The sequence below is a fragment of the Ixodes scapularis genome, unplaced genomic scaffold (genome assembly GCF_016920785.2).
Source record: "Ixodes scapularis isolate PalLabHiFi unplaced genomic scaffold, ASM1692078v2 PGA_scaffold3__209_contigs__length_174095766, whole genome shotgun sequence".
In the NCBI taxonomy this organism is placed as follows: domain Eukaryota; kingdom Metazoa; phylum Arthropoda; class Arachnida; order Ixodida; family Ixodidae; genus Ixodes; species Ixodes scapularis.
Genome location: NW_024609868.1, coordinates 171401721 through 171429002, shown reverse-complemented (window position 1 = coordinate 171429002; position 27282 = coordinate 171401721). Strand labels below are relative to the sequence as shown.

The 27282-nt window shown below is 45.1% G+C and overlaps 1 protein-coding gene and 1 long non-coding RNA gene across 7 annotated transcripts in view; one reads left to right on the top strand and one right to left on the bottom strand.

The window, feature by feature from the left end:
• LOC8037525 (probable DNA helicase MCM9) overlaps window positions 1-27282 on the top strand; it is a 93797-nt gene that overhangs the window by 7729 nt on the left and 58786 nt on the right. For 2 of the 5 annotated variants that reach the window (XM_029977329.3, XM_029977328.3), the window contains exons 2-7: window positions 1840-1936; window positions 6835-6976; window positions 7989-8094; window positions 9389-9571; window positions 12844-12994; window positions 25992-26121. In XM_029977329.3, the coding sequence (XP_029833189.3) occupies window positions 1840-1936; window positions 6835-6976; window positions 7989-8094; window positions 9389-9571; window positions 12844-12994; window positions 25992-26121 (809 nt within the window). Of the gene's footprint in view, window positions 1-1483; window positions 1708-1839; window positions 1937-6834; window positions 6977-7988; window positions 8095-9388; window positions 9572-12843; window positions 12995-25991; window positions 26122-27282 lie in introns of those variants that run through there. The other 3 variants (XM_040214817.3, XM_040502571.2, XM_042292665.1) reach the window with 3 other exon arrangements.
• Window positions 23010-27024, bottom strand: LOC115317667. 2 transcript variants are annotated; one of them, XR_003918099.4, is made up of 4 exons: window positions 26826-27024; window positions 24956-25035; window positions 23573-23684; window positions 23010-23145 (listed from the first exon to the last, which is right to left on the bottom strand). It is a non-coding gene; the product is annotated as an uncharacterized LOC115317667 (long non-coding RNA). The 2 variants fall into 2 exon arrangements; XR_003918098.4 differs by lacking the exon at window positions 26826-27024 and having other exon boundaries at window positions 24956-25545.

Genomic DNA, 27282 nt, shown 5'->3' with positions numbered 1-27282 from the left:
ATTTATTCTTTTTTTTTTTTTTTTTTGTTACTATTGGCACAGGTGTTTAGGTCGAAAAGACAGCTTTGAACTTCCGAACCACTAAGCATGTGACGAGCAGTGCCTTCTGACAACGAGTTTCTAACAATGAACATCTACGCAACCTTTTATGCAGTGAAGAGCGACAGTAGCTATACATATGCATAAGTAATTTCAGATTAAAATAAGCTCGACCACGCCCTCTTTCCCCGTATTGTTTTCTTTAACAGTCCGAAATACCTGCAAGGGGAAGAAGGAGGCTGAAGCACCCCCCCCCCCCCCTCCCCCTTCGCTACCCTCTTTCCCCCGTTTTTCCTCTTTCGACGCCACTTGTATGGTAGAACGCTCCTCGACCTCGAGTTGTGTCGGCTTTTGTGCTTTTTGCGAGGCGATTCCTCCGTCCCAGAAAATAAACCTCCAGGACAATTATAAACTTCACCGGATCGGATTACTACCAGCGTGCAAGGGGTGGCGAGCTAGTTTGCCAGGTCGCATCAAGGTTTTTCTGAGCCTCAACCTCCTGCTCGCCCCTGGCCGTTTCGAACTGGATGAGTCTCGTAAAACAGTGTGTTCGTGCAATCACTACTGCGTGATGCAGGTTGAAGACCCCCCCCCCCCCCCCCCCCAGGGCTGGCGGTCACAATTCTGCACTGGCAAATATTCTAGCACGTCTGGGACACTCGTCGCCTCATTTAATTGCCTGACCAACTTCGCAGAATCTAGATATCACACCCTAACTTTTCTAAACTTGATTTTGTGAAAACCAGTGAGTCGTGAAAACGTTATTCGAAACTGAAACTGTGGAAAAACTTGAAAATCGGACTTCGAACTTTGAAAACTTGGATTAAAAAGAAATTCAAAATCTTCGAAGTTTTTTTTTTTTTTTTATTAACTTGACGTTTAAAAAGAATCGAAACCTTCGAACTTTTCGAACTTTATGCAAAAATAAATTCGAAATCTTCGAATTGTTCGAACTTCATGTCTATAAAAATTCGAAGCGTTCGAAGTTTTCGAAATTTTTTTACAAACAATTTCGAAATCTTCGAATTTATCGAACCTGAAGTAAAAAAATATTTGAAATATTCGAATTCGAAATTTTAGAAACCGTGAAAGCTTCGAAATTTTCGAATTCGAAACACCGCTGTGGTCAAAAGTTGCGAATTTTTCGAAATCGAACCTCGGTCGGTACGAAAATATCGAAATATTTCGAAATCGACCTCAGTTTGCTTCGCAAATATCGAAACCTTTCGAAATCGAACCTAGGGTGGTTCGCGACATCCCTAGTTCTGGTTGACTGCCCCACGGGCGGCGTTCTCTCGAGCTTCTTGGACTGTATGTAATCACAAAAAATGCGGGACGGTTGTGACTACTACGGTTAGCTACAGAGAAAGTCTACCACGCACCAAAACATAAAATAAACTTCAAAAAAAAAAAAAAAACGGCTAGAAAATGATTTTTTTTGGCTAGATGGCGCAAGCTGCCGCCCGATGATACAAAATAAGTTCATCCAGTGGTTCATCCAGTCAACCAAAGCCATCGCCATCGCTAGTTTCGCTACGGCCGCAATGAACAAAATGAAAGCGCGAAAGTCGAGAAATATTGAAGAGTGGCTCTAAAGTATCCTCGAGCAAGTGGTTCCAACATCTAAACGACCACAAAGACTACAGTTCGACATGAATCATATCCAAGGTGAGAACTAACCGCATTCGTTTCCGTCTACTGAAGCACGTCCTGCGAGTGCACAGGCGGTGTGTGTGTGTCGCCTGTTTTGCCTTGTTTTGTCTCGGGTTGTTAATCACGATTGCTTATTTTCTGGCGTAGTACTGCTGAAGACATTTCTGCTGGAGAACCACCGAGACGATCTCAGCGCCATTCTAGCAGCTGACGATGAAAATCGCCACTACTCCGTAAGAGTGGAGTAAGCCCATTTTCCCCCCTATGAAATCAAACTTTCGAACGCGAAACAGTTCTTTCCTTCGTAAAACCACGTTCATATAGACGAATGTGAGACTCTGGAGGTTTGCCATTTAGCCCTCGAATAATGTGTGCGAAGTGACTTATTTGGCGCGTGAAACAGTACGTTGAGCGCAGCGAACGCAGCGTAGCGCAGAACGCGCGCGTTTCATTAGCCGGCGAGTAGGAACTCGTATAGGCATCCGACAATGGCCACGCGGCGCCACGAGAGTACTGCATTCAGCGCCACAAGCGGAGGCGCCTCTGTTAATGGGGCGGCCAATCTGCCCGTCGGGCCGTTACGGGCGGCGGCGACCCCGATTTCAGCAGTCTCCGTGTGCACCAGCGTGTACACGTTCTGCGTTCTTTTATACGGTTTTTTAAGACCATCGGGAGCCTTGATAGGTCTAAGTGTTGAGAGAATATTCTAGAGTCGTCGGACACCAGTTTGAGTTGTCTTCACTTGTGGCCGCCCGATCGGTCTGTGCTTCGCTCATCTCCCAGGAAGTGACACAACACAACGAGAAGGCAGTGAATGGGTTTATTGTACATCCCGGTTACCTGTCTTCGAGAGTCACTAGTCCGGACCCGCTGACCCTAGTTGTCGTCCGTCGTTCAGAGCTCGCAGTCGGAGCCCGTGTCCAGGCCTGCAGATCGCCCTTTCCACGCCAGTGCTGCATAGGCTAGCTGTTGCGGGCTATCGCAGCCAGAGTCTCGTTGCGGAACCACCCTGGGATCGTCATGGACTAGACCAGTATGGTCAGGGTTCGCCGCTTCCGCCGGTCCTGATTCGCTGGTGGAATGCTCCCAGGAATCGCCATGGGCCAGACCAGCCAGAACGGCTCTATTGTTCCTGCCCGGCCCCAGCCTTGTGCAGCACGCTCTTCTTCTTTCCTTGCCGGCTGGCGCCCGCTCGCGCCCGCTTGCGCCTCGCTCGGCCGTCCTCTCCTCCCGACGCCCACACGCACTAGAATAAAATTTGGGTAATTAGAACCAAACTCTGCATGCTACTGAACTGTACGCACATTGCAAAGCCTGGTGTAAAATGGCGACAGGCAACGAAGTGTATGTGTAAGAAGGATATTTACGCTTCGCACAAGATTTTTCTGAAGAAAAACTTTAGCATCCTGCTTTTTGCACGCCGTCACTTTTGTTACCAGACTCAGAATTAAATTTGGTTGCTGAAACAAACAAAGCTTTGTGCTACGAAAATCCACTATTTGAAAACTCGCAGGTTTGGAAGGTTTTGGTTGTGACCATGCGTGCCGAACGGCATTAGGAGTGCTGGAACGGGCCAACGGGCCTTTCACTTGAAGACCTGATCGCCCGATTCTCGACGTCGCAGCGAAGAAACAATCGGCCCGATGGTTCCTACTGTATTTCTCTAATGTGGCTGTCAAAGCGACTCGTAATACAACTTGTATAAATGTTATTTTGCCGAGTAGTCTGCAAAATCAGTTTGTCCGACCACTTTCCAAGCCTGCTCATATATTTTCGTTCATTCCTCCCCCCCAACAGTTTCTGTAAATTCACTTACTGGTTGCGTCGCGCTGTAGTAATCCACTTCTGTCGCCGTGTCGCCGCTTCCCAAGATCTCGAAGGGAAGCTGGGGGGAAGCAGTGAAGTTTCACGCTTGAGTCACCTTCGCAACTGTGGCCATCTTTCATGCAGCAGAAGCAACATTCATTTTTTGGGAGAACTCTAGGAGTAGGCGAGATGTCACAGGAACATTGTAAAGTTATAAAGACGTAAAGTTGGGATTTACTTTAACGAAAAACGGTTCCAACAAAGCTCACGCCGATCCGAAATGTAACGTTCACACGCGGTTTCTGGATGTGCCTGCCCGCAGCCCCCGCGACCCGCGTAGTCCTGGCCTACCCAGTTTCTTTATTTTGCAGCCGCTAGATGGCACAACGAGTGGCGCCAAACGGCATTGCAGGTTCCCTATATCTCCGACCCTACCAATCAATATCTGTGTGCGCTGTGCTACGCTGCGTTTGCGACGCTCGACGTCGGAGTGTGAAGGCCCGTTCACTCTCTTGCGACCTCTTAGGCCCGCTTCAGACAAAGCAATTTCACCCAGCAACTTGACGTCGCAACACCAGTCCAGCAACATGGGCCGTCCGCGTTCACACGCAGCAGCCGAATTGCTACGACTTGCTATCATCATCATTCACTTTGAATTTTCTTGCACTATTTAGACGCCGAGTTACGCGCTAAAAGCGTGTTTTCATGTCTTTGAATGGCATTGAAAATACTAACTCAACTTTCTGAAATGGTTTATTTCCAAAAACGATTGATTTCAAAACAGAACCAAGTCTTTAGCTGTCATCATCACCACCACGGGAATGTCACGTGAAAATATCGCGTCCCTAAGGCCCGCTTCAGATGGGGCAACTTTTGTAGCAATTTTGAGGTTGCTGCCGGGTTGTTCCCCAGCTTTCCCTTAGTCAACACGAATTGCTGAGATCGGGTCCAGCTCGAAACGGACGAGCAACTCGAACAACTCGGAGATGTCTGAAGCGGCAGCAGCCAATCAGGGGCGTGATATTTTCACGTAACGCCCCTGTGGTAGTGATGATGACAGCTAAAGACTTGGTTCTGGTTTGAAATGGATCGTTTTTGGAAATAAACAGGTTCAGAAAGATGAGCTAGTATTCTCAACGCCATTCAAAGATATAAAAACACGTATTTACCGCGTAGCTGTGCGTCTAAATAGTGCAAGAAAGATCAAATTGAATGATGATGATGGCAAGTCGTAGCAATTCGGTTGCTGCGTGTGAACACAAGCGGCCCATGTTGCTGGTGTTGCGATGTCAAGTTGCTGGGTGAAATTGCCCCATCTGAAGCGGACCTAATTGGCTGCTGCCGCTTCAACAACTCCGAGTTGTTCGAGTTGCTCCTCCATTTTGAGCCGGACCCGATCTCAGCAATTCGTGTTGATCTAGGGAAAGCTAGGGAACAACCCGCCAACAACCTCAAAATTGCTGGAAAACTTGCCTGTCTGAAGCGGGCCTTAGAACTTAGTACCTCTTACAGCGAGAGGACACAGTGGCGCCATCTATCAAGTTGCAGTGTAAACTTGGCGGTCCGGCATAATTTCTGTTTCTCCTGCGCATTATTTTTTCTTTCTTGGCTCGAAAAACTTCTGTAGACGTTATAAACAAGCTTTCTCATAGGTATTGCGCACATTTGACCTCGGAAATCCCGCAAAACCTTCACTTTTGTGAAATGCAGTTCCAGGGTCACCGCATAGATGGCGCCAGAATGCCAGTCTGTTTCCGCGTCTGAAGAAATTTTAAGAAGTTTTAACAGATCTTGTCTTTCTCGGTTGTACTGGGTTGCAAGAGTGTGAACGGGCCTTAAACAAGCCTTAAGAAATCGTCTGCTACGCGGTATACGAGAACCATCGGATCGTGTGGCACCAGGCCAGTTTACCTTAAAGGAGCTGTGCAACAGTTTCAGTGCTTTGCTTAAATAATTTGGGTTTTGAGAGTTGTTGTCTCGACCTTTCTGAAGTAAAGAACAAAAAAACGCTTTTACCAGCAGGTCCTAGTTTTTTTTTCAAAAATGGACAAAGATTGAGGTTTTCGGCACCTCTCAACTCCTTCACTATCTTCCAAGTCACGTGCGCTGTGACGTCAATGGGGTTTGCGCGGGGTTCCGGTGAAGCTCTCTCTCTAGAGCCATCAGGTAGCAGCAAGAACTCATCTGCTCGCGACCACGTGCTGGCAGGCGCAGCCAAGCGCAGCGCGAACAATATGGTGAAAGGAGGAAAGTCTCATCCGGGTCCGGCCATCCCCGTCCGGCGATGTCCCCTGTCCCCCTCCGCCTTCTGGCGGCTGTTCACAGCAGCAGATAGAGCTGACGGTTTTGTGGACCTAGGATAGATGGCGCCACTAAAACTCCGTATGATAAAAGTTTTGTCAATGATACCAGGTTTTTGACGCATTTATATATATGTTGGAACGACAAGATTTATAGAAAAGTTACCTTTTATCGAGCAGGTATTCGCACTCCCTGCTATCTTTCTACAAGACCGCCATTAACGTCACGCTGCGTGTCTCTCATGGCCGCCGCTCGCGGCTGCAGGTCAGGGAATATTCTAATTTTTGCCCCGCGGTTACGCTGCGGAATCGCAACATTTCGAAGGAAGGAGGTGTGTTTTCTGTCCTTTGTGACAAGGTGAACAATGTCAAAGTAGAAGATGCCAATTCTTTCAACATTAAAATCGTTGCACAGCTCCTTTTAAGTTAGGGTTTACTTAGAGCTCATTAATCTAGTTGATCGTCATCATAATTGTGTGTTATTATTGCCTACTGGTTGCTGTGAATGAACTTTATTCATTTATTCGATGCTCACGTAGCTTCTAGTGGGGTTGAGTTCAAACATCTAATGCGCCATCACGAGTGAATATTGTCACGAATGACAAGTGTGCACACGCACACTTTGTTGCATGTCGAGGAAGATAGCAGGTGGAACAAGGCGGAGAGATCTCAGACGATCTATGCTTTCGCCTCCTCCTTAAATCTGGCATTGTAAATGCAGCCCACAAACTATGCGACCCCGATCGAGAAGGTGGAACATTGCCAAAAACCATTGTTCGCTCTTTGAAGGCGAGACGAGCTTGGGTTTATTCAGTGACTGCTCTCAGTAAAATACAAGGACAGACGCGAACACTTGAGCGGGCAAGAAGGAATGGTTATAAAATATAAAGTCGAAGTGGGTGTTGTCTGTGAGCACCCTCGCCCAGCTATCGTGGTGAGCAAATACTGCAAAGTGTGCTGACAACAGTGAAGGAAAAAAAAAAGAAAGTAAGGGCCATTGCTTGCTTTTTCACTTTTGTTTCCTTCCGTTTTTTAGCGGGACCACCCTTTTTGATGCTAGCGTTGAATTTGGCGAATCGCTCCTCTACGATCCTCTGAAGACTCTGGACTCTATGAAGGCGGCGTGTTCCCTGGCACTTCGACAACTGTTTGAGGAGGATCCCATTAAAGAGAAATCGGTGAGTCTCCAAGCTGGTTGTCACATTTGGAAGAATACGTAATTTTAGGTTGCGTCATTTCTGGGGAGATTTGCTCCTCATTTTGAGTAAATATTGGAGACCCCGAGACTGCAGGAAAGCAAAGATGACGCATACACAAAAAGTATCAAACGCAGCTGAATTTTATTTCTGTCAGAAGGTGCTTAGACGGAGATGAATGTTTAGACTAGTGCAGAGATGTTTCGTTTGTGCCTTCTTACGATTCCTATCCGCGATCTCACGACTAGGATTTTCCCAGCTGTGATGTTACAAGAGTTCTCCTGACTTGCCCTCTTCCCTTCACCCCAAAATAAGCAATAACGTTGCGAATTTAATCTTGGTTAACTTATCTTCGCTTGCAAACGATGCAATTTGGAGGCTTTGTGTAAAAGGAAAGTACTGCGGATGCTTGGAGTCATCACATTATGAAACCAATTCCATCAAAGTTGACAGTCCGACATTACTGTGGTTTTTGCCGACGAAAGAAAGATTAGTCCGACTAATGACTTCCCAGGGAGCATTTGGCCTATTGTGGAATGCCGACCGCTGCGACGCTTTTGGTCTCTAATAGGATGGCAGTTTCTGGCCACTTCAAGGACACTTTTTTGTTTTTATTTCTACTTTCTTTTTTTTTTTCTTTTTTAGCACCTGGGTACGGTGAAGTGTTGATGCAGTCACGAGTACTTGTTTGTTAACTATTTTGATAGCCTCGCTCTTTGGTCACAGGGTGTCGTCGCAGCCTTGTGCCAAAGCATAAAGTTGCTGGAGTGCACGCAGCTGTTTATTTCTGGCCACATCAAAATATAATCGCAATTGGCATTCAAAATACGAGACTGTTAAAGTAGACCACAAAAATCATTTTGGCAGTAGGTTACAAAAAAAGAAAATGATCAACGATCCATTTGAGCTACGCCGATCCTTGTGAAGAGCAGCTACACAGGCTGCCCTAGAGATTTTCGGAAGCCTCTGAAAAGTTGTTTTAATCATTTTGCAGACCTCGAAGGACAATGTTCACCTGCGTCTAGTCAACTTGCCCCACTTCATCCAGATGCCGACACTCCCTGGCTGTAAAAATCTATCCATATTTCAGACCATCAGTGGTAAGACATAATCGAGGTTTTACAGCTAAGTTCTATATGACTCGGTGGTCGGGTTTTTTTTCGTGTCCGTCGACGGAACAGTAGTCGACAGATAAAATAGTCAACAGAAAACCATCGCGCGCGCCTTATTGCTGTTCGCACGCACCTTATCTCTTATGATTTGGCTTTGACCCTTGTTTCAATTAGAAAACCACAAAACAAGTGTCAAAATCACATAATAGATTATAAGCACATAGCGCTCCTTGCATTTGTTTCCCGATAAAGATTACGGTTGCATAAGCTGCCGTGGCAACGGCAGAGCACAAAGTCTCATATACAAAAAGAATTTGTTGCTGTGCATTTACTTTTCTTTCGTCAGTCCTTTGGTATAGACCCTTTTGCTGTTTACAAACATGAACTGCCGCTTCCGTCCCAAGCGACTTCGGGTCGCACCGTCTTTGCAAGCCTGATGTGCTTGCTTATGTCACCAGTGCTAGAGAGCACAAGTGCTACACGGACAACAAAGTTGGAGATCTAACGAAGGCCTTTGGCTGTGCAATACGTATCACATCTTGAAGGAGGCAAGTTGGTTTACGAGAATACTCGAAACATTTTAACGGATCTCGCGCTCCTTCGTTCTTTTGGCATTCACCTGGAGAAGTGATGGCTAAATGTTTCATCTACATTTCAAGTAGCGGTGTTAAGGTGGCCTTTGTTCCTTCTTTTTATAAGCCGGAAGCTCTTCGGGACGGTCAAAGACTAGAGCACCACCTGGTGGTGTTTGCCATAAAAGGGATCTTAGTGCACTGGGCAATGTTGCAGATGATACCACAGTCTTGCTGTCGAACCACCTTCACAGCGTGGATTAGAGCCTTAATTGTTTTTTTAGCCATTTTCTACGCCAGAGGCAGTCTCATCGCAAGGTGTCTTGACCTTTGGAAATGGGAAATGGGAAAACCATCCGGGTCAGTAACTTTCTAAAGGGCTATTAAGGGCAGTTCAAAACATTTTGCTGGCAAACGTGCCAAGGGGCTAAAAAAAGCTGAAAGACATTTTCAAGAATTTGCACAAATAATAAATACAGATCAAGAGAAACACTTTTTGTAGCTTAGTCATAATTATTTTTTAATATTAGAAAGACATTGAATTTGACCACTTGTAGAAGGCAAACGTTGGTCGTTAAATGCCAGCTGAGGAGTCATGTTAAGCCCTGAAGTCTGTAATACTCTCTCCCTGTGGAATTTCTTTGCAGTGAAATGGGTGTCTCGTCTGCAGAGGAAACGAGTTTTACATCAAAGTCGCTTTTGCTCTAAAGGTACCGTGGTGCGGATCAAGAGGATGAAAGTTCTGGAGCGCCGCAAGGACTACATCTGCGGCAAATGTGGCGACACCTTCACGCTGGAGGCAGACATTCGGATGTGTCACACACCGTCCAAACCCGCCAACTGCCCGAGCGTCCTTGGCTGTAATGGCACCAAGTTCGTGCCCTCCACAAAAGGTAACACCGGAGCTTACGAGCACCCTGTCTCATCGAAGCAACCTCTCCGTATTTCATTCCACTTTGCCGTAAAAAAATTGAGCAAGCGGCTACGCAAAAGTTGCAGATAATTACGAAGAAATTATACAGGCTCAATCATGCTGACAATGACCCAGAAACACAGAATATGTCGCCACACAAACTACACTCCGTGTGTGGTTTGTGATGGCTTTATCGAGGTCTCTGTTTCTTAATGATTTTATTTTTGTTTTAGTTCTATGCGTGTATTTTTATCTTTTATTTTTATCCTAAACCTGCCGTTGTCCTTGGCACTTTTGTGTGAGTAGATCGGTGCCTATTCGCGACTCCGACAACCTATAAAGGTCGCCACGACTCAACAAATGTAGCGGTCAAAAAAAGGTCGTACCATGCCATGTTCCAGCTCGACGCACAACACTCTGGTTTATACGGGAAAACATCGGCTTCAAAAGGTTTTCTCCTATTTTTATCCACTACGTTCAAAACCTGCGTCGGCACAAGCGAGCTTTCAGAGGCTTAGCCTTCAGAAAAGCAACGAAGGGACTACCTACTCTCCTTTTACTGTGCTTATTAATGTTGATAAATGCAAAATGTCCGTTCAGAGGGACCTTGACAACGCGCCGATGCAACAATAACGTCAAAGTCGCCAAGACAAATGTTTGCCCTAGACAACATGAGAAGCAATGCGACCTAATTTGTTCGGAAATTAAAGTTCCGGTTTTGCCCACGGCCCCGTCACTGCTGCCGTTTTCGTTGCTGCAGACGCAAACAATGCAACTTCCCTCGCTTTGGTGGCCATTGCGCCAACCGCCGGCAACATGCAGTCACGAAAGGCAGGAGAGCCGAGCAAAAATCGTGAAAGTGCCCGTTCCGGCCAGTTGGGCGTTTTCCTGCCAGGTGCCGTTTGTTTTGCTGCAGTCGCAAATAGCACCCAACTGCCACCGCACGGACCCAGGTTAGAGCCTCGCTGGGGGCTCGAACTTTATATGTAAACTTTATACATAACGTTAATGTCTGTAACACTGTAACATCACGCTCGTCCGTGACATTTTTTTCGTAGAAAACTCTGCATAAGACATTCTCGGTTAAAACGATCGCGCAGTGTTACGTCACGTAACACAGTGGGACCTGATGTAACATCACCTGACATCGTGATACAACGGTGACAGTGCATAGCCCGACGTCTCATCACGTCGCCAGGTAACATGACAATGCGACATGACTGTGACATTGCATGGCCGCGTCGCTCGAGGTTACGACATAGTGACTCGCGTGACGCTGTTGCATTGCGTGATATGACGTCGCGTCACGTGGTTGTGTGACCACGTGGGCCATGGTGACACCAACCGTGCGATTGTCATACACCTGCGTTATCGTGCTTTTGTAACGAAGTTTTGCAATGCTCTAGGCCAGAGGTTCTCAAAGTGTCTTACCTTGAGGAACGGCCATCTTTCTTGTCGGATAACCGAGGAACCCCTCCCACTATTAGCATTGGTGGGATGAAGTGGCACAGAGGCCTAGAGACCGGGGCCCTCCAAACCCCAGCCTGCAGAGGCCGTTGTCTTTCTAGTAATGCCCAGCTCGCGGCTCACTGGTAAAATGGAAAACTAAGCGAGCGTAAAAAAACAGCGCCAAAACACACTTTCAGAGCGCTAAAAAAAGTATTAAAACTAATTTTAATAAAAAACTGCATCAAAGTGTTTTTATTTTTACCATATCATGTATTATGAGTTTCCCGTTTCATATCTCTGTAATTATGATAAAATTCTTTTCCGTTCTCACGTATATTGTACTTAGTGTCCTGCGTGATAACGCTTGCATGATGTCATCATCAAATCTACCCTTTCTGATTAGTCTTCTGCCCTGTGTGAATATGCCAAATTTCCCACGCGCTTTCGATTTAAATCCGTTAAGTTTCCTGGAACAAAATTATTTTTAATGTCGAAACAAGTGACATTGCATCTAAACATAAAATGTACATATTCATCCACCTTACATCCCTTTATGACTGTTTATTCTAGTTTTGAATTTCTGTATTTAAGTGCTTATTTAGGCCTATTTATTTAGTATTTCCTCATTTATACCGTTTTGTTTATTTTCCGGCCCTGGAGACTGCAACAGGTCCTCAATCCGGCTTCTTGGCCAAAAAGTTTGGAGACTGTGTGAACACTAATGCTCCTGCTGGGCTGGCGCAAAGTTGTGCGTCGGTAGATGGCTCATGTCTGCTCAAATATGGCTTCTACAGAAAAAGCTCTTTACTTGGAAACGGGGATGGTGAAGGCAATTTAAAAGCTCGGGGAAGCCCCGAAGGCACTCTGGGGAACACTGGTGTCCCTAGGAACCCAGTCTAGGAACCCCTGCTCTAGGTTGAGAGCCATGAAGCGCTTTGAAACATGTTCGGGTTCTGCAACTTCTCGGCCTAGGGCACACCTTCTCGAGCTGGGCAGGTCGCTTTGGCAGTGAAGCCACACACCTTTTGCACCAGTGGATGTTTAAAGGGACACTGACAGCCCCCCAAAAAATTTTGTTTATGTTTTCCAGGCAATTCATTATGGTGTCAGAAAACCCAATCAATATTTTGCTACAGCTTTATTTTTAATAAAGTAAAAAAAATGCAACTGCTTGAAACCGAAACTGGACTGGGGACGAAAAAGAAATATAGAGGACTAGAAAGTTACCGAAAGTAATGTGGCTGTGCAATTTTCTTTTTTTTCAATCGACGTATTTGCAGTTTTTAAAGGCCACAAAAAGAGTATTGTCGGGACCGGTTGTAACAAAATAGCTTCTGCAGCGAAGCGATCACGATTTCCCATTCTCTTTGGCATTACGTTATAGCCGTACTCGGTTATAACGAAATAACAGATATAGCGAAGTGGTTATCGATTCCCGTTGACTTCATTATAACCGGTTTCCACAGTATGATATATTTTGTCCATTTTTTGTATTGAGTGTGCCTTCAATGGCCCACAACTTTGGTTACCTTTGGTGGTTGTGTCTAAACCATGAAAACCGGCTTGTGACCACGGAAAAGAGTGAGCGTGACAAACTGTCCAGTCCTTGATCGGTGGTTTTCGGCCGGAAAGGAAGCGAATTTCGAGTTGCCAATTGTGTTCTGGGTAGTTGGGTTCTCATATGTCATGTATGAATAAAAACTTTGGGGGACATAAATACCCCGTTAGTGTCCCTTTAAGGAGAAGGACGCCGGGTGGCAGTTGTTTCCACGCACCTGTGTAACGTGCAAGTGTTGCGCGCAGCGGAGGCGGACAGCTGCAGCGACTACCAGGAGATCCTGGTGCAGGAGAAGATGAACAATCTGGTGCTGCGCCACACCCCCGGCAGCACCTGGGTGGTGCTTGAGGACGACCTGGTTGACTGCTGCAAGCCGGGGCAGGACGTCCTGGTCAGGTGCGTTTTCTGCGCAGTGTTTTTAGTTGGCGTCCTGTTGCGCCCATGCGTCCAAACCCCCAGTGGCAACAAATTGCCTCATAAAATTGTTCGGAATGGAAGCTTCGGCGTGTTGGTAAGACATGATTATTTAAAACGTACGGCGGTACAGGCGGGACAAAAGAAAAGAGACAAGCAATTGCTGAACTTACGACTGGAGTTTTGGTCGTCAAGGCGCAGCCTATATGCACGGCCAAGCAAAAAGAAGTGCACACAGCCAATGACTCCCCACTGAAACCCGCACTATCATCGCGCATGCTGTCTTCGTAAAAGGAAATCAAATTCTTAGGCAACGGGGCGCTAACACACTGTTTCCCCAAGCGCGCTATCATCTCTGCCTCCATAATATCTCTGGTCCAAGCATTGGCACTTCTTCCAGTGACAGTGCATTTTTTAAATTCCGTATCACACCCACAGTCACGGCACTGAATGCCCAAGTGTCCTGGCACTACCCCGTTTACAGTATAGACCACTTACAACGTAACCGCTTATAGTGCAGGACCGGGTATAACGCATTTTTTTTAAACCACCGGTTCACCTCCCATAGAACTCCATGTAATTACATACCGCTTAGAATGCCGGCGCGCGAAGGGAAATACCGGTTATAGTGCGGTTTCTGGCACAGCCCGCCGACCGCGCCGACGACCGGAGCAGCGAGCACGCTTCCCTGTGCGACTCTAGATAACGGCGCTGACGGCGCGAGCCGCAAGCGGCACTTGCGGGGCAAGGACGTTGCTCGAAAAAGCGGGGAGAAGCGAAGAGAGAGGCTTCAGTTGCCATAGCGACGGAGGGACGCACATATGTGTCGTTCACGTGCGTGCGTCCGTCCGCTGCGTTGGAAACAGACAACTGCAACGACGGACGAATCGCAGATCGAGGAGAAGTGTTCGCGCGCGTTGCATGCTGGTCGCGGGCCGGCTGCTTCTATCCGCAAACATGGCGTCGGTTGTGATCGTCCTCGTAGACGGCGTTCATCTCATCGTTTCGCGTAAAAGCGCTATGCTTGTCTGTGAATTTTCGTAGTGTGTCGCTATGATAACCCAGCAAGTACTAGAAGGGAAAATCCACCTACTCGTGCGGCGATGTCGTGGCGGCGCTCTCAAAACGGCAGAAACGCCCATGTCGTTGTATTTGTTTACTTCGACTACAGTGGTGATTTCTAAGCATTTGTGTCCTCAAATATCGCCCAAATTTCTTATTTGGCGCATTTCATGCGTGTGCTCAAGTTCAAGGTATTGCTGGCTCGTACCGTATGAAGGATGCGAATTTTCACGCGTTTTCATCTCCGGAGAAAAGTGATTAGGGTTATTTATTATTTAGGGATACTACCAGCTCCAGTCAAGGAGCTATAGTAGGAGTGGTTCCAACATAAACACAGTACACACAGCAACACCAAGCGAACATTAAATAAACACGTTAATCGTAGCGTTCCGCAGCCGCTATAAAAGCATGAACAGAGGTTAAGGGGGGAGGCCGGTCTTTAACTTTGTGTTTTTTATCTTTCATTTATCGTGCTGAAATTCAGGATACTAATGTATTTATCAGTAGTGATTTCAAATGTGCAATTAGTTTTCAGATAGCTTTACGAAATTATGAGTTATTAATAAATTTGCCATTTTAATTAGGTTCTCTTTACGGGTCGTTAGCGTAAAATTCTTCAGAATCTTTCAGAAATTTTTATAGAATTGCATTAACCAATACATGTTTTGTGTGCTGATGCTATTTTTGTTGCTTTATATCTCATACAATAATTTTAATTAATTAATCTAAAAAAGATATAACCTCCCATTTTGTGCAACTTCATTTTAAATGTTTTCTACCGATATAATATCCTTAGATTAGGCTTAAAATAGCATCACCGCACAAAACATGTCTTGGCGAATGTAATTCTATAAAAAAATTGTGATATATTCTGAACAATCTTATGGTAACGGCCCGTAAGGAGGACCTAATTAAAATTACAAATTTGTTAATAACTCAGGATCTAGTTAAGCTATCTAAAAATTAATTGCATATTTGAAATCACCACTGAGAAATACATCAGTATACTGAATTTCAGATTGATAAATGAAAAATAAAAAAACAAAAAGTTAAAGACCAGCCTCCCCCCTTAAGGTGACAATATCATTACTTAGATTATTCCAGCCGCGAATTGCCCGAGGAAAAAAAGAATACCGGTAACAGTCATTTGTAAACCTGTATTGCCTTAAAGATCTAGAGTGGTTTAATCGTGAGGACCCGGACAATGATGGCTGTAAGTAACTGGTGCTATCAATGTGAATGCTGCCATTTAGTATGTTATATAAAATTTTTAACCTTTCGACATCGGCCCTTTTATCCAATGATTGAAGCTGGGCCCTTGCAAGTAACTGAGTGGGGGATGTATTCCTGTTAAAGTTATTATATATAAATCGGGCTGCTTGCTTTTGAATACTTTCGAGTTTGTTAATACCAACCTTTGTGTAAGGGGACCACACTGATGAGGCATACTCTAAAATTGGTCTTACAAATGCTTTGTAGGCTATGAGCTTAGTATCAGGATCGGCAAATTTTAATTTCCTTCTTAGCGCAAACAGAGTACCTCTTGCTTTGTTGACGGTCGTTTCCAGGTGCAGGTTCCAGTTTAGCTTGTTATTGAATATTAATCCAAGATATTTGAATTCGTTTACCCGTTGTAATGATTGACCGCTGAGATTGTAACTGAATAAAATTGGTCTTTTTTGACATGATACTGTCATAACAGCTGTTTTATCATAATTTAGTTTCATTTGCCATTGAGTACACCATTTAAATATTTCGTCAAGTGCTTTCTGTAACTTATAATTATCATCCAGGTCACCTATTTTTTTATATATTATGCAATCATCAGCAAACAAACGCAGGGGAATGTCGATGTTATCAGCTATGTCATTAATGAAGACTAAAAACAAAAGGGGACCAAGTACAGACCCCTGAGGTACACCGGACGTGACAAGAAGTTTGGAGGAGTCAACTTTTTTGTAATGAACATATTGGGTCCTGTTTGTTAAGTGCGCCGTGATCCAGTCAGCTATTTGAGAGTTTTTTAGTAGATTTGAAAGCTTGACTATTAGTTTTGGGTGCGAAACCTTATCAAATGCACCATTCTGATGTTAGCCTGAGACTGAGGCAGGAAAAGAGGAAGTTTCAAAGTAGAAGAAAAAGGAACAGTCGAGGATACGTCTCTATAGAGACGTATCCTCGACTGTTCCTTTTTCTTCTACTTTGAAACTTCCTCTTTTCCTGCCTCAGTCTCAGGCTAACATCAGAATGGTTAATTTCCACCAGCTCGCCTGCGCACTCACTACAATATCTTATCAAATGCCTTTGAGAAATCCAAAAATACCACATCAGTTTGTCCCCGCTCGTTAATTGTTTCCGCCAAGTCGTAAGTTAGTTCCATTAGCTGGGTTGTGGTCGAAAGCGATTTTCTGAAGCCGTGCTGTTTTTTATATATAAGGTTGTGTTTGTCCAAATAACTTGCGATGTGTGTAAAGATGATGTGCTCCATTAATTTGCATGTTGTACTTGTTAAAGAAATGGGCCTGAAATTAGATGCTAAGTTAGAGTCGCCGCCTTTGTGCACTGGAATTACTTTTGCCGTTTTCCAATCACTAGGAAGCAATCCTGAACGCTCGCAAAGTCCGTTCGCAACCCGCGACGCCGTTAAAAGGCTGCGCCAGGCAGAAGCCGCTCATTTCTTTCAAAATGTGTGACACACTTGAGACGTAACTGTACTAGTCTGGTGAAATAAAGACTTTCCTCAAACTAAGCTTTATTTTTCACCTAACATAAAATAAATTATTTTACAAAGGTAAGTTGTCTCATGGCATGTATTTTGGCCTGAAAAATTGTTGTTTTGTTTATAACGCGGTACCGCTTATAGTGCGAATTTTCGCGACTCCCGCGACATACGTTATGTGCGGTCTACACTGTACATTGTAACAATGTACTGTTAACCTATCATTGGGGCATCTGCCCGTCTGGCCTACGTGGTAAACATTACGTAAACCAGACGGGCAGATGCCTCAATGATGGGTTAAGAGAGCATTGTTACAATGTAGCAATGTTCTCTTAACGTAATGGTTCCTAGACCACATTCATTGTGCATTGGAAGGCCACTGGAGTGTTAGTGAAGCTGAAAGGCGTTTTCAAAAACTCATCCGTCTGGTGTCACAAATGCTCTCTTAGCTCAAGACAGCTATTGGCACTTGATAATAGCCAAAAGTCGTATCGAGCGTCGTAAAGCAGGCCCTGGAGATGGTCCAGCTGATCTTCGGTGAGCGGTAGGGCTTCTTAGTATCGGCATTGAGCACTCTGTAATCGATGCATAGTCGCTCCTCCCCGGTTTTCTTCTTCGCGAGAAGTAATGTGTTCTCGCAGTCGGAAAACGAGTCGCAGACCACATCCGCTTCTTTCAGTTCCTCAAGGGCCTGGTTTACTCAATCACGCTGGTCGTACATCAGTCGGTTCGAGCGGAAAGAATCATTCCGAGCCAGCAGCAGTTTCAATGTTCATATCTGCCGCACCCGTTGAGCGAAGCTCAAGGACACTGAGTGCAAAGCAGTCTCGGTACACATTGATGAGATCTAGCGGCCTAGCAAACTTTTAAGCAGTGAGCCGAGGTCCTGTTCGTACGTCCTCTGCCTTGTTCGGTACAAAGCGATCGATTGTCTCCTGCTTGACGGCAGTTTTGGCCGTTTCTGGACCCCAGGATCCTCTTGCCGCTACCTCACCTTTTGAAATGCTGAGGTTGGACTTGGATGTGTTCAAGATGGGCAGAGCTGAGTTGCCGCCTTCAGTGACTTCGATCACGCAAGCAGGAAAGTGGTGCTACGTGACCTCTTGCATTGGCAATTGGACATCCACAAGGACGTGTCCTGTTGTAGACTCCTTGGTTGTCAGGTGAACAATGCTGACGTAATCTCGCGGGATTACAATTGACTCCTTGGCCTATAATGGTTAGGGGGGATATTGCCTCTGAATTAAAATTTTTCAGAAAAATATGTATTTTTTTAAAATATATGTTTATGGTAGTTTCTATAGACCTTTGCAAAAAGAGCGCTCTGGCCGCCGCCATTTTGCGAATCGAGCGACCCCTATCAGCCAGAAATTTCTGGCACCCGCCTGAGCTGTGGAAACCCGGTCAGGTTGACTTCCCACCTGCATTCTGCATTCGGAGTTCGCCGGCTTTTCTTGGAAGTCTTTCCTTTATTTGCCTGTTTAGGATGCTTACCCTTTGTATGTTATCTTCCACAGTGAGAACCAGGGAATACCAGGGCTCGTAGCCCGCTCGGCCTTCGCAGGAAACGAACGAACGGAGCGAACGTCAAACAGCCCGCGACGCAGGCAGTTCGACGTGCTTGGAGGATTATTTCCGTCGAGATAATCTCCAAAAAGCCTTCCAGGCTGTGTTCCGGGTCTTCGCAAAAACTAGCTGATAGGGTCGGGTCCGGGGTGTGGCGACAGAATAAGCACGTTCGTTCATTTGCTATGAAGCTCTGCAAAAAAAAGGAGCTCTCTTCTACATGTTCCCCAAAACACGCCAGATTCCGTCCGATTGTCGTGAAGTGACTATTGTCGACACTGTATATTGGACATGCTGTGTTATTTGAGACCTTTCTCAAATACTGTTCGGATAACGCGGCACCGAGGGGTACGTACAATATATTTTTTGTTCGATTGATGAGATTCATTGAATTTTATGTTGTGGGCGGGGAATATCCCTGCAGTACGGATATTCTGTGCGGTCAAATATTTTGACCTTTATAGATTGACACGGCTGAATTAACTGTGCCGTAAAACAATGAACATAAAATGAAACAAACATTCCAGTTGCATTTGTTCTGTCGCGCACGGACTCACCAAAACAGCTTTCATTTCTTTGTTTTTGCTCCCAAAAATAGAGAACTGCTTTCTTAAAGACCTCTATAAATTATGCTCGCCACAGAACACAAGATAAAAAAGAAAACGCGGCAATTCAGCCGCCACCAGCGTCCGGAATTGCGCCCAACGCAGGCTGCCACAGCCTACTGACGAGAAACTCCACAGCTCAGCGCAGTCGGGCAACACTGACGTACACTCTCAAAACCAGGGACACGCTCTGTAAATCGCTTCGTTCGAGACTGCCGCTGGAAAGGTCTATAGAATGGTTTTAGAAACTTTCATTTATAGGCACGCAGGATTTATCTTGCAAGAAATTATTTTCGACATGTCGGCTGCCCTCCAAGTCAGCAGGGAGCAAGTTTTTTGCGCTTTCTATTTAGCGGTGCTTCATACTCGTTTAATATAGCCAGAACATCTCTCCCTCATTGGAAGCACCATTTACTTTAGATTTAGCCAGTAGAAGCTTTGGAAGTTTAATGTTATCAATGGCCAGGAGTACCCTAAACATCCAAACAGAAAAAAACCAGAAAATTTGGTATGAGCAATCTTGTTGGTTGAGACCCGAAACAGGGTTTATGATTGGTCCTGCCCGATGCAGTAATATTGTGCCATCTTTAGTAACACCTTTTCATAGTATTTTCCACTACCGATCACATTCCTGCTTTGCTGCTCTTCCTTAGTATGATTTGCCTCTTAGTTCTTGCCAGTTTCAAGGAATGCCTGCTGCCAAAGATAGCTTGCCTACAAAGGACACAAACTGGTAGCTGTTGCCGGGGGAACAACAAAGTCTCCAAGAGGAAGGTGCTAACAGTGCTCCAGGTGAATTTCGCCTACCTTGGACTCGTAGAAAAAAAAGAAAACCTGAAGTTAAAATTTGAAATGCATTTTTCCTCAGTTTCAATTTTTGGCCGGAAATGTGGTATGAGGAAATGTATCATTTGTTATTTCAAAAGTGTAAAGATTTCATTCAGTGGTGTTCTGAACTGAAATATCCTGAGGAACAAGTTAAGCTACTCATAATCTGAAAAAGCTAAATTCTTCGTGACAAAATCTGAATATTTTATAACATAAAATTGGTTAAAATCTTTTGCTCTTTTTGGGTGTTATTGGTTTTCTCTAGAATTGCATTTTCTCCACTTAATTTTTAGCTTAACTTGCACTATGGGTATTCTATTTCACATTAAACCAAACATTTTGTAGATTACAATATTTTTTTTTAAATACATTTCCTAATAAAGTAACTTTTCTTTGGAGCTTGTTAAGCACAGTATGTTGTAGAGTGGGCCTACGAGACTTTAGATGTCATCAATCCTAATGGGGATTGATGACATCTAAAGGCCATGTACCCCCTCAAGAAATGTGGTGGAACATCAGGAACTCTAAAACATTGGAGTTGCTCATCCTCTTTAGCGAAGTATTTGTGTTCTTCAAGAATGCATATTTCTTCTTTGGACAATCGTGACATGCGATTGCTCGGTTAAAGGCAACGACAAAGGGAATCGCTTGTGCTTCACTGGGCACGATGTAGATTGGAACGTGACCAGTTGCTTGGTCTACCGTAATGCTGGCTTCTCTAATTCCACACGGTAGAACTTGACCGGAACCATAGCCTTTGATTCTTCCTCCTTGGCATGGCTCTCTGTAGTCAATGCCCAAACCATCGGCGTCTATCTTGCGCAGTGCGATGCATTGACTTCCAATATCAGTGTAGGCACGGATAGGCTTGCCGTCTCTGGGTGCGTCTTGAAACTGCTTCTTGTTACATTCATTCCCTTGCCATTTGCTTTCAATGTGGTGATCTCTGACAATCCTGCTTCTGCAGGCATTTCCTTTGTAGTCCGCTTTTTATGACCCATTCGAATGCACTCGTTGCAGCAATCTTGTTTCTGTGGCTGACTGCAACTCGCAGACATGTATCCATACTGGTCGCACTTGAAACAATGCAGCTCACCACTGGAGCTTAAGGCCGGCTGTCGCTTGGCAGCCCTTTGGCCACATCGGTTGCTGGACGGAATATTGTTTGGCGTCCCAGGTACAGATGTCGGGTGTGTTCACTTGGAGGCCCTTTCAATAACGAGTCGGTTGTCCAGACGTTTAGGGCACTTTAACAGAGACTCTGGAGTGGCAAACTTGGCGGTGCTCAGACTCCAAACGAGAGGTTCGTCGTTGACTCCTGCGATGATATGGTCAACGACCTTATCTTTGGGAAGTTGACGTAGGCACACAAGGCTGACCTTCTTATGGAAACACTGTTCTATGGTTTCGTTGCCATTTTTCACCTGGCTTCCATCTTGGTGGTGGCACTGTAAGCTTATACCAGGAAGGAAAGCCTTCTTCAGCTCAGTCTTCCATTCAGGCCACAAACACTTTACACTGTTGAAACCGTCGTACCATACTTTCGCTGTTCATTCTAGCTTGGTCAACACGCAAGATGCCGTCTGTCTCTCATTGCGCGAGTACATCGCTGATAGTTGGTCAACTTTTCTCGTCCATTCCTCGACTATTTGCACCGGATCGGTCACTGGGTCGTAGACTGGTACTACCAGCTTACTGGAGTCCATAGGGGGTCTTTGGTCATGCATGGGAGGGGCTGCAGAACCTAGCAGATCAGCCATTCCAACGGTCGCGCTTTGCACAGCGGCTTGCACAGCCTCGAGCACAAGGTACTGGAATCCGGGATCGCCGATCGGTGACTGCAGTCGATTGCGGATTGTGGGCGGGAGGTTTGTCGGGATGGCTCGTCGTCGCCGGTTGCCGTCGGTGCCCGGTCTTCCCGCTGCCACTTTGCTGTGGCTCGTGGTCGCGCCGTTGCTACCGGAATCGTTTATGCTCCCCTCTATTCCTGCTTTTGCAGCGAATTGAATCTGGGGAGGGCCCACTGCCGCAGCCTGCTTTGGTTCCCCTCTGCAACCTTTCTTCGTTCTCTTGTATCGAGGTTAAGGGAGGACACTACCTGGGCATGTCTACTTTTGAACTGCTTACTCAATCGGCGTGATATTTGCGGGTGGTGTTTGTAGCCATGTACAAGGAGGGCACGCAAAGTTTCAGCCCTGTGAACCAATTTTGTGAGGTTCTAACGAAGCTTTGTATGAAATCTGCTCAATGAATCTATCGTTGAGAAATGGTGTTGATCACCACATATTTTTCTTTCTGGTAGAATGCATGCTGGAACACTTGTTGTCGGTTACTATAAAAAAAATATTTAAAAAATGAAGTTTTCGAATAAAAAAAATGTATAAAAGTTTTTGTTTTTTTTACGTTTGCCAAGTTTTGCAAATTACAATTTTTCATTACAAAAGAACATCAATAAAATTTCGGCATATAATCCGCAAACATTAAGTCTCTCGGTGGTTTCATACTGAAACAATAGTTTTATTAAGTGGGATTTACTGCCAAAAAGTGAAGCTGAAATAAATGCACTTAAAGTTTCAAGATGACGTATTCAAAATTTGTTTTGCATCTTAACTGTCAGAAATTCTTTCCAGCACTGTAGGTGTTGTCTTCCTCAAACTTCTTCAGATGTACTGACATTGCTTTCAGCTATTTTCACTTGTGGATGACGAGTGCTATGCAGTGCAGCACACCTCACCAACATATAAAGAATAATTATTTTTGGCATTGTTTGTCAGTGCACATTGACAAGACTTTGTGAGAGTGTTCCTTGTTATCCATACATGCCAAAACTCTCCAGTTCTGAATATGCAATTTTTAAAAAAATGTGCAATTCAAAGTAGTGTCCCCCTTTAATGCTCCGGTGCCATGATGCGGCAGTCTTTCTGCTGCAGGCTGTGGTCGCCGGATGCCACTTTTAAGATGTTTGGACCTCGATGACGGACGTGGAGGCTGAATGAGTGAAAGGAAAACGTTTAATGTGCAACGGGCACGTACGCCTGCCAAAGAAATGACTGGTGCGCCACGCAAATCCTGGCACGTACGCTGCACAATTTCTTTGTCCTTTTTCATGATGGCGCTAACGGCCGTTTGAGCTTCCTGGCATCATACGAATGACAAGTGACGAGGCTACGAAAACTGAAGAAAACAAACGTTTAATGGGACAAACTTGTGCCCAAAACAAAATGGGAACAGAAGATAACATTAGAGCATTGCGGGCGTCGATGGCGGTGTAACAGCAGGACTGCACGCTGAGGCGAGGCTGACTTCGGCTTGCCACGCGGAGCCCCTTTTGTACATGCGTTGGCTTCTAAGTTCTGGAACATTCGGCATAAAAGTTTCGGCTCATAGAACATTCTAACCTCGAATCAGTCAGAGGGTTCTCGAATTTACCAGAACGTCACATTACAAAGTCAACAAAAATGTGTAGCTGCGGCCAGGAATCGAACCCTGTCCTTCTGCGTGGAAGGCAAGCGCGATGACTGTTAGGCCATGGGCGCGCTGCCTACTTAGTCAGCTGCAGGCGCAGCAATATCTAAAGCTCGGGATGTTACATTTTCGAGTAGTAACCAGATTTTGTATTGTTTCTTTTAAGGCGTTAAAGTATAAGAGTAAACAATGATCAAATTTCAAGAAAACAGATTGTGCGGATGCATGAGTGTCTTCCTTTTTGCGTACTTGCACAAAATGTGTGTCTGCTATTGTGCGCCGTAATGTCAAGATTATAAAGAACCGCAGTCTTACCAGCTTCATAACCAGTACGTCGGGCCCTGTCACGCATTTACTCTTGAAGCCAGTCTTTCTCCACACGTCGAGTGTGGACCTTCGGTGTCTGCATCCAACTCTTTGTTACCCCCTGAAATCAAGGCCTTGTTTAGTGACTCCCTTCGTTGCTCACGTAAAAAGAAGATACAGAGTGGCTGAATGACCAGAGCGTTAGCACCCCGTCTCTATCTTTGTCGGGGAAGGAATTCTATTACCTAGGTACAAGTTCAAGGAGACAATTGCAGAGATCTCGAATTTTTCTTTTAATGTGTCAAAGTAGAAGAGTAAACGACGAGAAAATAAAAAAAAATTCAGACGTTTACAAATCTGTGATGCGAAATTAGAGCGCTGCTCTTGGGGTACTTTGATTTTGCGAGATATCATGCTAAAGAATTTGAGGAAGAAATATCTATATGTACAAACATACTCCTGTGTACATAACATAAATTATGTATATATTTTATTTGTATATTTTTTAAAATATATATATATGTTTACATAAATATATATTCCACTTATTACACCCTTAAAGTGCCCGTAGGGCTTTACATAAGGGGAGAGAACTAGAACATTATTCAAAACACAAACATAAAAGAAATAAAACAAGAAAACAGGTGTTTTGCTGCTATGCGTTTAGGTAAGTGGTAAGAGAAGTTCTGGAACCAGGGGATTCTTCGATGATTACAATATTATCAGGAATGGAGTTCCATTCATATGTAGCTAATAGACGTAATGGTGAGAATTTAAAAAGGTTTGTGGAGTGTTTAAATGAAGTTTTTGCAAATTGTCAGTACGGCGCAAAAATATAAAAGAAATAAATTATTTATTATATTCGTATAAAGAGGAGGAGGGCAGGGTACGGAGGACCCTCCCCTCCTCCTCTCTTTCCTCTATACCCTCCCCTGCTCTCACAGGTTTCCCCGCTAAATTTAGCGGGGAAAATGACGTCACATGATTTGTTCATAGGTGTCATGTCACCTACGAACGAATTAGTTTTTCGGCTAGATTTAGTGGGAAAACTGAACTTGTGTTGAGGTCATGTGACGTCAGTTTTACCGTCAAACTTAGCGGGGAGACTGAATGCACAGTGTTGGATTATAGGACGTCACAGACGTACGGACCAATTCGCTAAATTTAGTAAGGAATTGAATGGGTGTATGGGCCTGTGACGTCTCATAATGCAACGCGCGCGGTTACGTTGACGGCGACGCTGACGCCGCGAAATGCAGAAACAAGCGCCTGAGAGCTGCGCTCTAAAAACAGACTTGTTAGCCAGCGCTGTATCAGTGCCCTCCATTTTGTGTGCTTATGCAAATTGTGTGTCTGTTTTTAATTTCCGTCACATCAGAAGATGATGCTTACCTTCCAAATTGATGAAGCGGCGCGAATGAGCCTGTCGTGTCCTCCTCCCTCACTTCACCCCCTCCGCTTCGGGCAGAGAACTGCAAGAAGACAACACACCCGTGTTGTCTTCTTTGGGTCCCCCCTTTTCCTGCTTTGCTACCCGCCAGTCCACAGGAGGATTTTCTGCCTGACAGTAGAGGCTTGGACAGGTTTAGGACCTATTAAAGGGTCGCTGACAAGGTATTTATACTCACCGAGGTTTTTATTTGTACATGACACACGAGATCTTAACTACCCAGAACACAACTTGTGGCTCGAAATTCGTTTTCTTTCCGCCTGAAAACAGCCGATCGAGAACTGGCCGGTTTGAGTTGCGCTCACTCTTTTCTCTCTGGTCATGCGCCATTTTCTATGGTTTAGACACAACCACCAAATATGATAAAAGTTGTTTATCATCGAACGCACACGCTCAATATTAAAAATAGAAAAAGAAATATCGTACCGATTTTGTATGGCTCCTAAACAGCTGCAAATACATTAATTGAAAAAGAAAAAAAAGTTTGCACAGCCACGTGACTTTTGGCAACACTCTCCTCCTCTATATTTATTCTTCCTCCCCAGTCCATTTTTGATGTTGAGCAGTTGCATTTTTTAGCTTTACTAAAAATATATGTGACGCTGTAGCAAAATATTGATTGGGTAGTCTTCTGACAATCATTATAAATTGCCTGGCAAAAGAAAAAAAAAACATTTACACATTTTTGGGGAGTGTCAGTGTCCCATGTATAGTGCAGTGCTCACTTGACATTTTGGACACAGCACTGACTTGGTGCTACATCAGTGCTGTATCACTGCACAGCCAGAGCGCACTACCTTTGTGCTCTATCCACGCTGTATTAGCACTCTGCTGCACGTGATCCGGCCTTTTCCAGTTTTTGTACACAGTGTAGCGCTGGGTTGATTTTCTGCTGTTTCCCCAGTGCGCTGCATCTGTGAACCAGGCTTTGGGGGCGAAGCCGAGCTTGTTTCACGTCGGTTTTCTTCTTTTTGACAGTGGGATCCTGTACGTTCGTCAGCAGAAGTTTGTTCGGGGCCAGCGGCCCGACGCAGGTTTCGTCTTCCACGCACACAATGTAGAGGTTGCGGAGGAACAGTGTGCCACAGTCGACGTCTCGGCCAAAATGGTACCTGTGCCCTTGCTCTTCACCGCGGGTCTCCCGTCTACATTCTTTGAGTTTTCCTTCAAATGGTCGGCATGGTGGTCATGCAACCTGGCAGCAAACACTTGCCTCGGCTCATGAACTGCCACGAGCGAGGCTAAACGGGTCGTTAAGCATTTTTAGAAAATTCTGAGCTACCGTGTTTACTCGCATAATGAACACACTTTTTTCCCCGAAAAAATGACACATTTGGGGGGGGGGGCATTCGTTACGCGTGGTAAAATGTTTGCATTTACACACCTTATGCAAATGTCACATTAGGTGCCAATATGACACGGCAAGGTACTGGACACGACTCTTCAGTGATGGAGGCGCACCCAAGGCTGGTCGGGGGCGCGCCACAGTAACCGTGCTTTATAAATTGCGAACCTTTTTGGGGTGCTTTTAGCGTGCCTTTTGCTGAAAGAAAAGCGCCCTACGAAGCTCACTTAGCACAGAAAGCAACGTGACGGCTCTTAGGTGATATATATCGCTAGTATCCAGCGGCACACTTGGGTATATACCGCTTGACTGCATGTAAAAAAACTCGTACGAAGTCCAACCGCCAAGGCCCACTCCCAAGCATCAAGTTTCGTTCACGGAGACGGCTGCTACCAGACACTCTCAACCCACGACACAGTGTTCACCTTGCTGCGCCGTTCTGTTACGGATGAAATAAAGGCATTTACCTGAAATATGTGGAATTAGGCCTAACCACTTTCGCGATTTCACTGTCCGAAAGCGGTCCACAGATGACGGCGTGTTTGTTGACATCAATGCATCCGATGGGCAAAGAATGTCCGGGGCTAGGTCATTCCTTGACCCAAGCTTTGTCGAGTGTGCGCGCCGCTTGGTTTCACAATTGATCACTTCCGCAACTACCACAACTACGCAGTTGCAGCCATTACGAGAGCGGCTTGGCTTGGCTTGGCCTGACCGCTTCGTGGCAAAAGAAAATTGGCTTGGTGGCTTGCTAATTCAGATGTGATTCGAAACTCGTGGAGTGGAAAATTGAAAATGCGTTGATTACGCGAGGGAAAAAAAAAAAAAAAAGTCACAATATTGGTACCCGCTGTGGGGGGTGCATTCATTATGCAAGTGTGTTCATTATGCAAATAAATGGGGTATACTTTTTGTGTGAGGCTT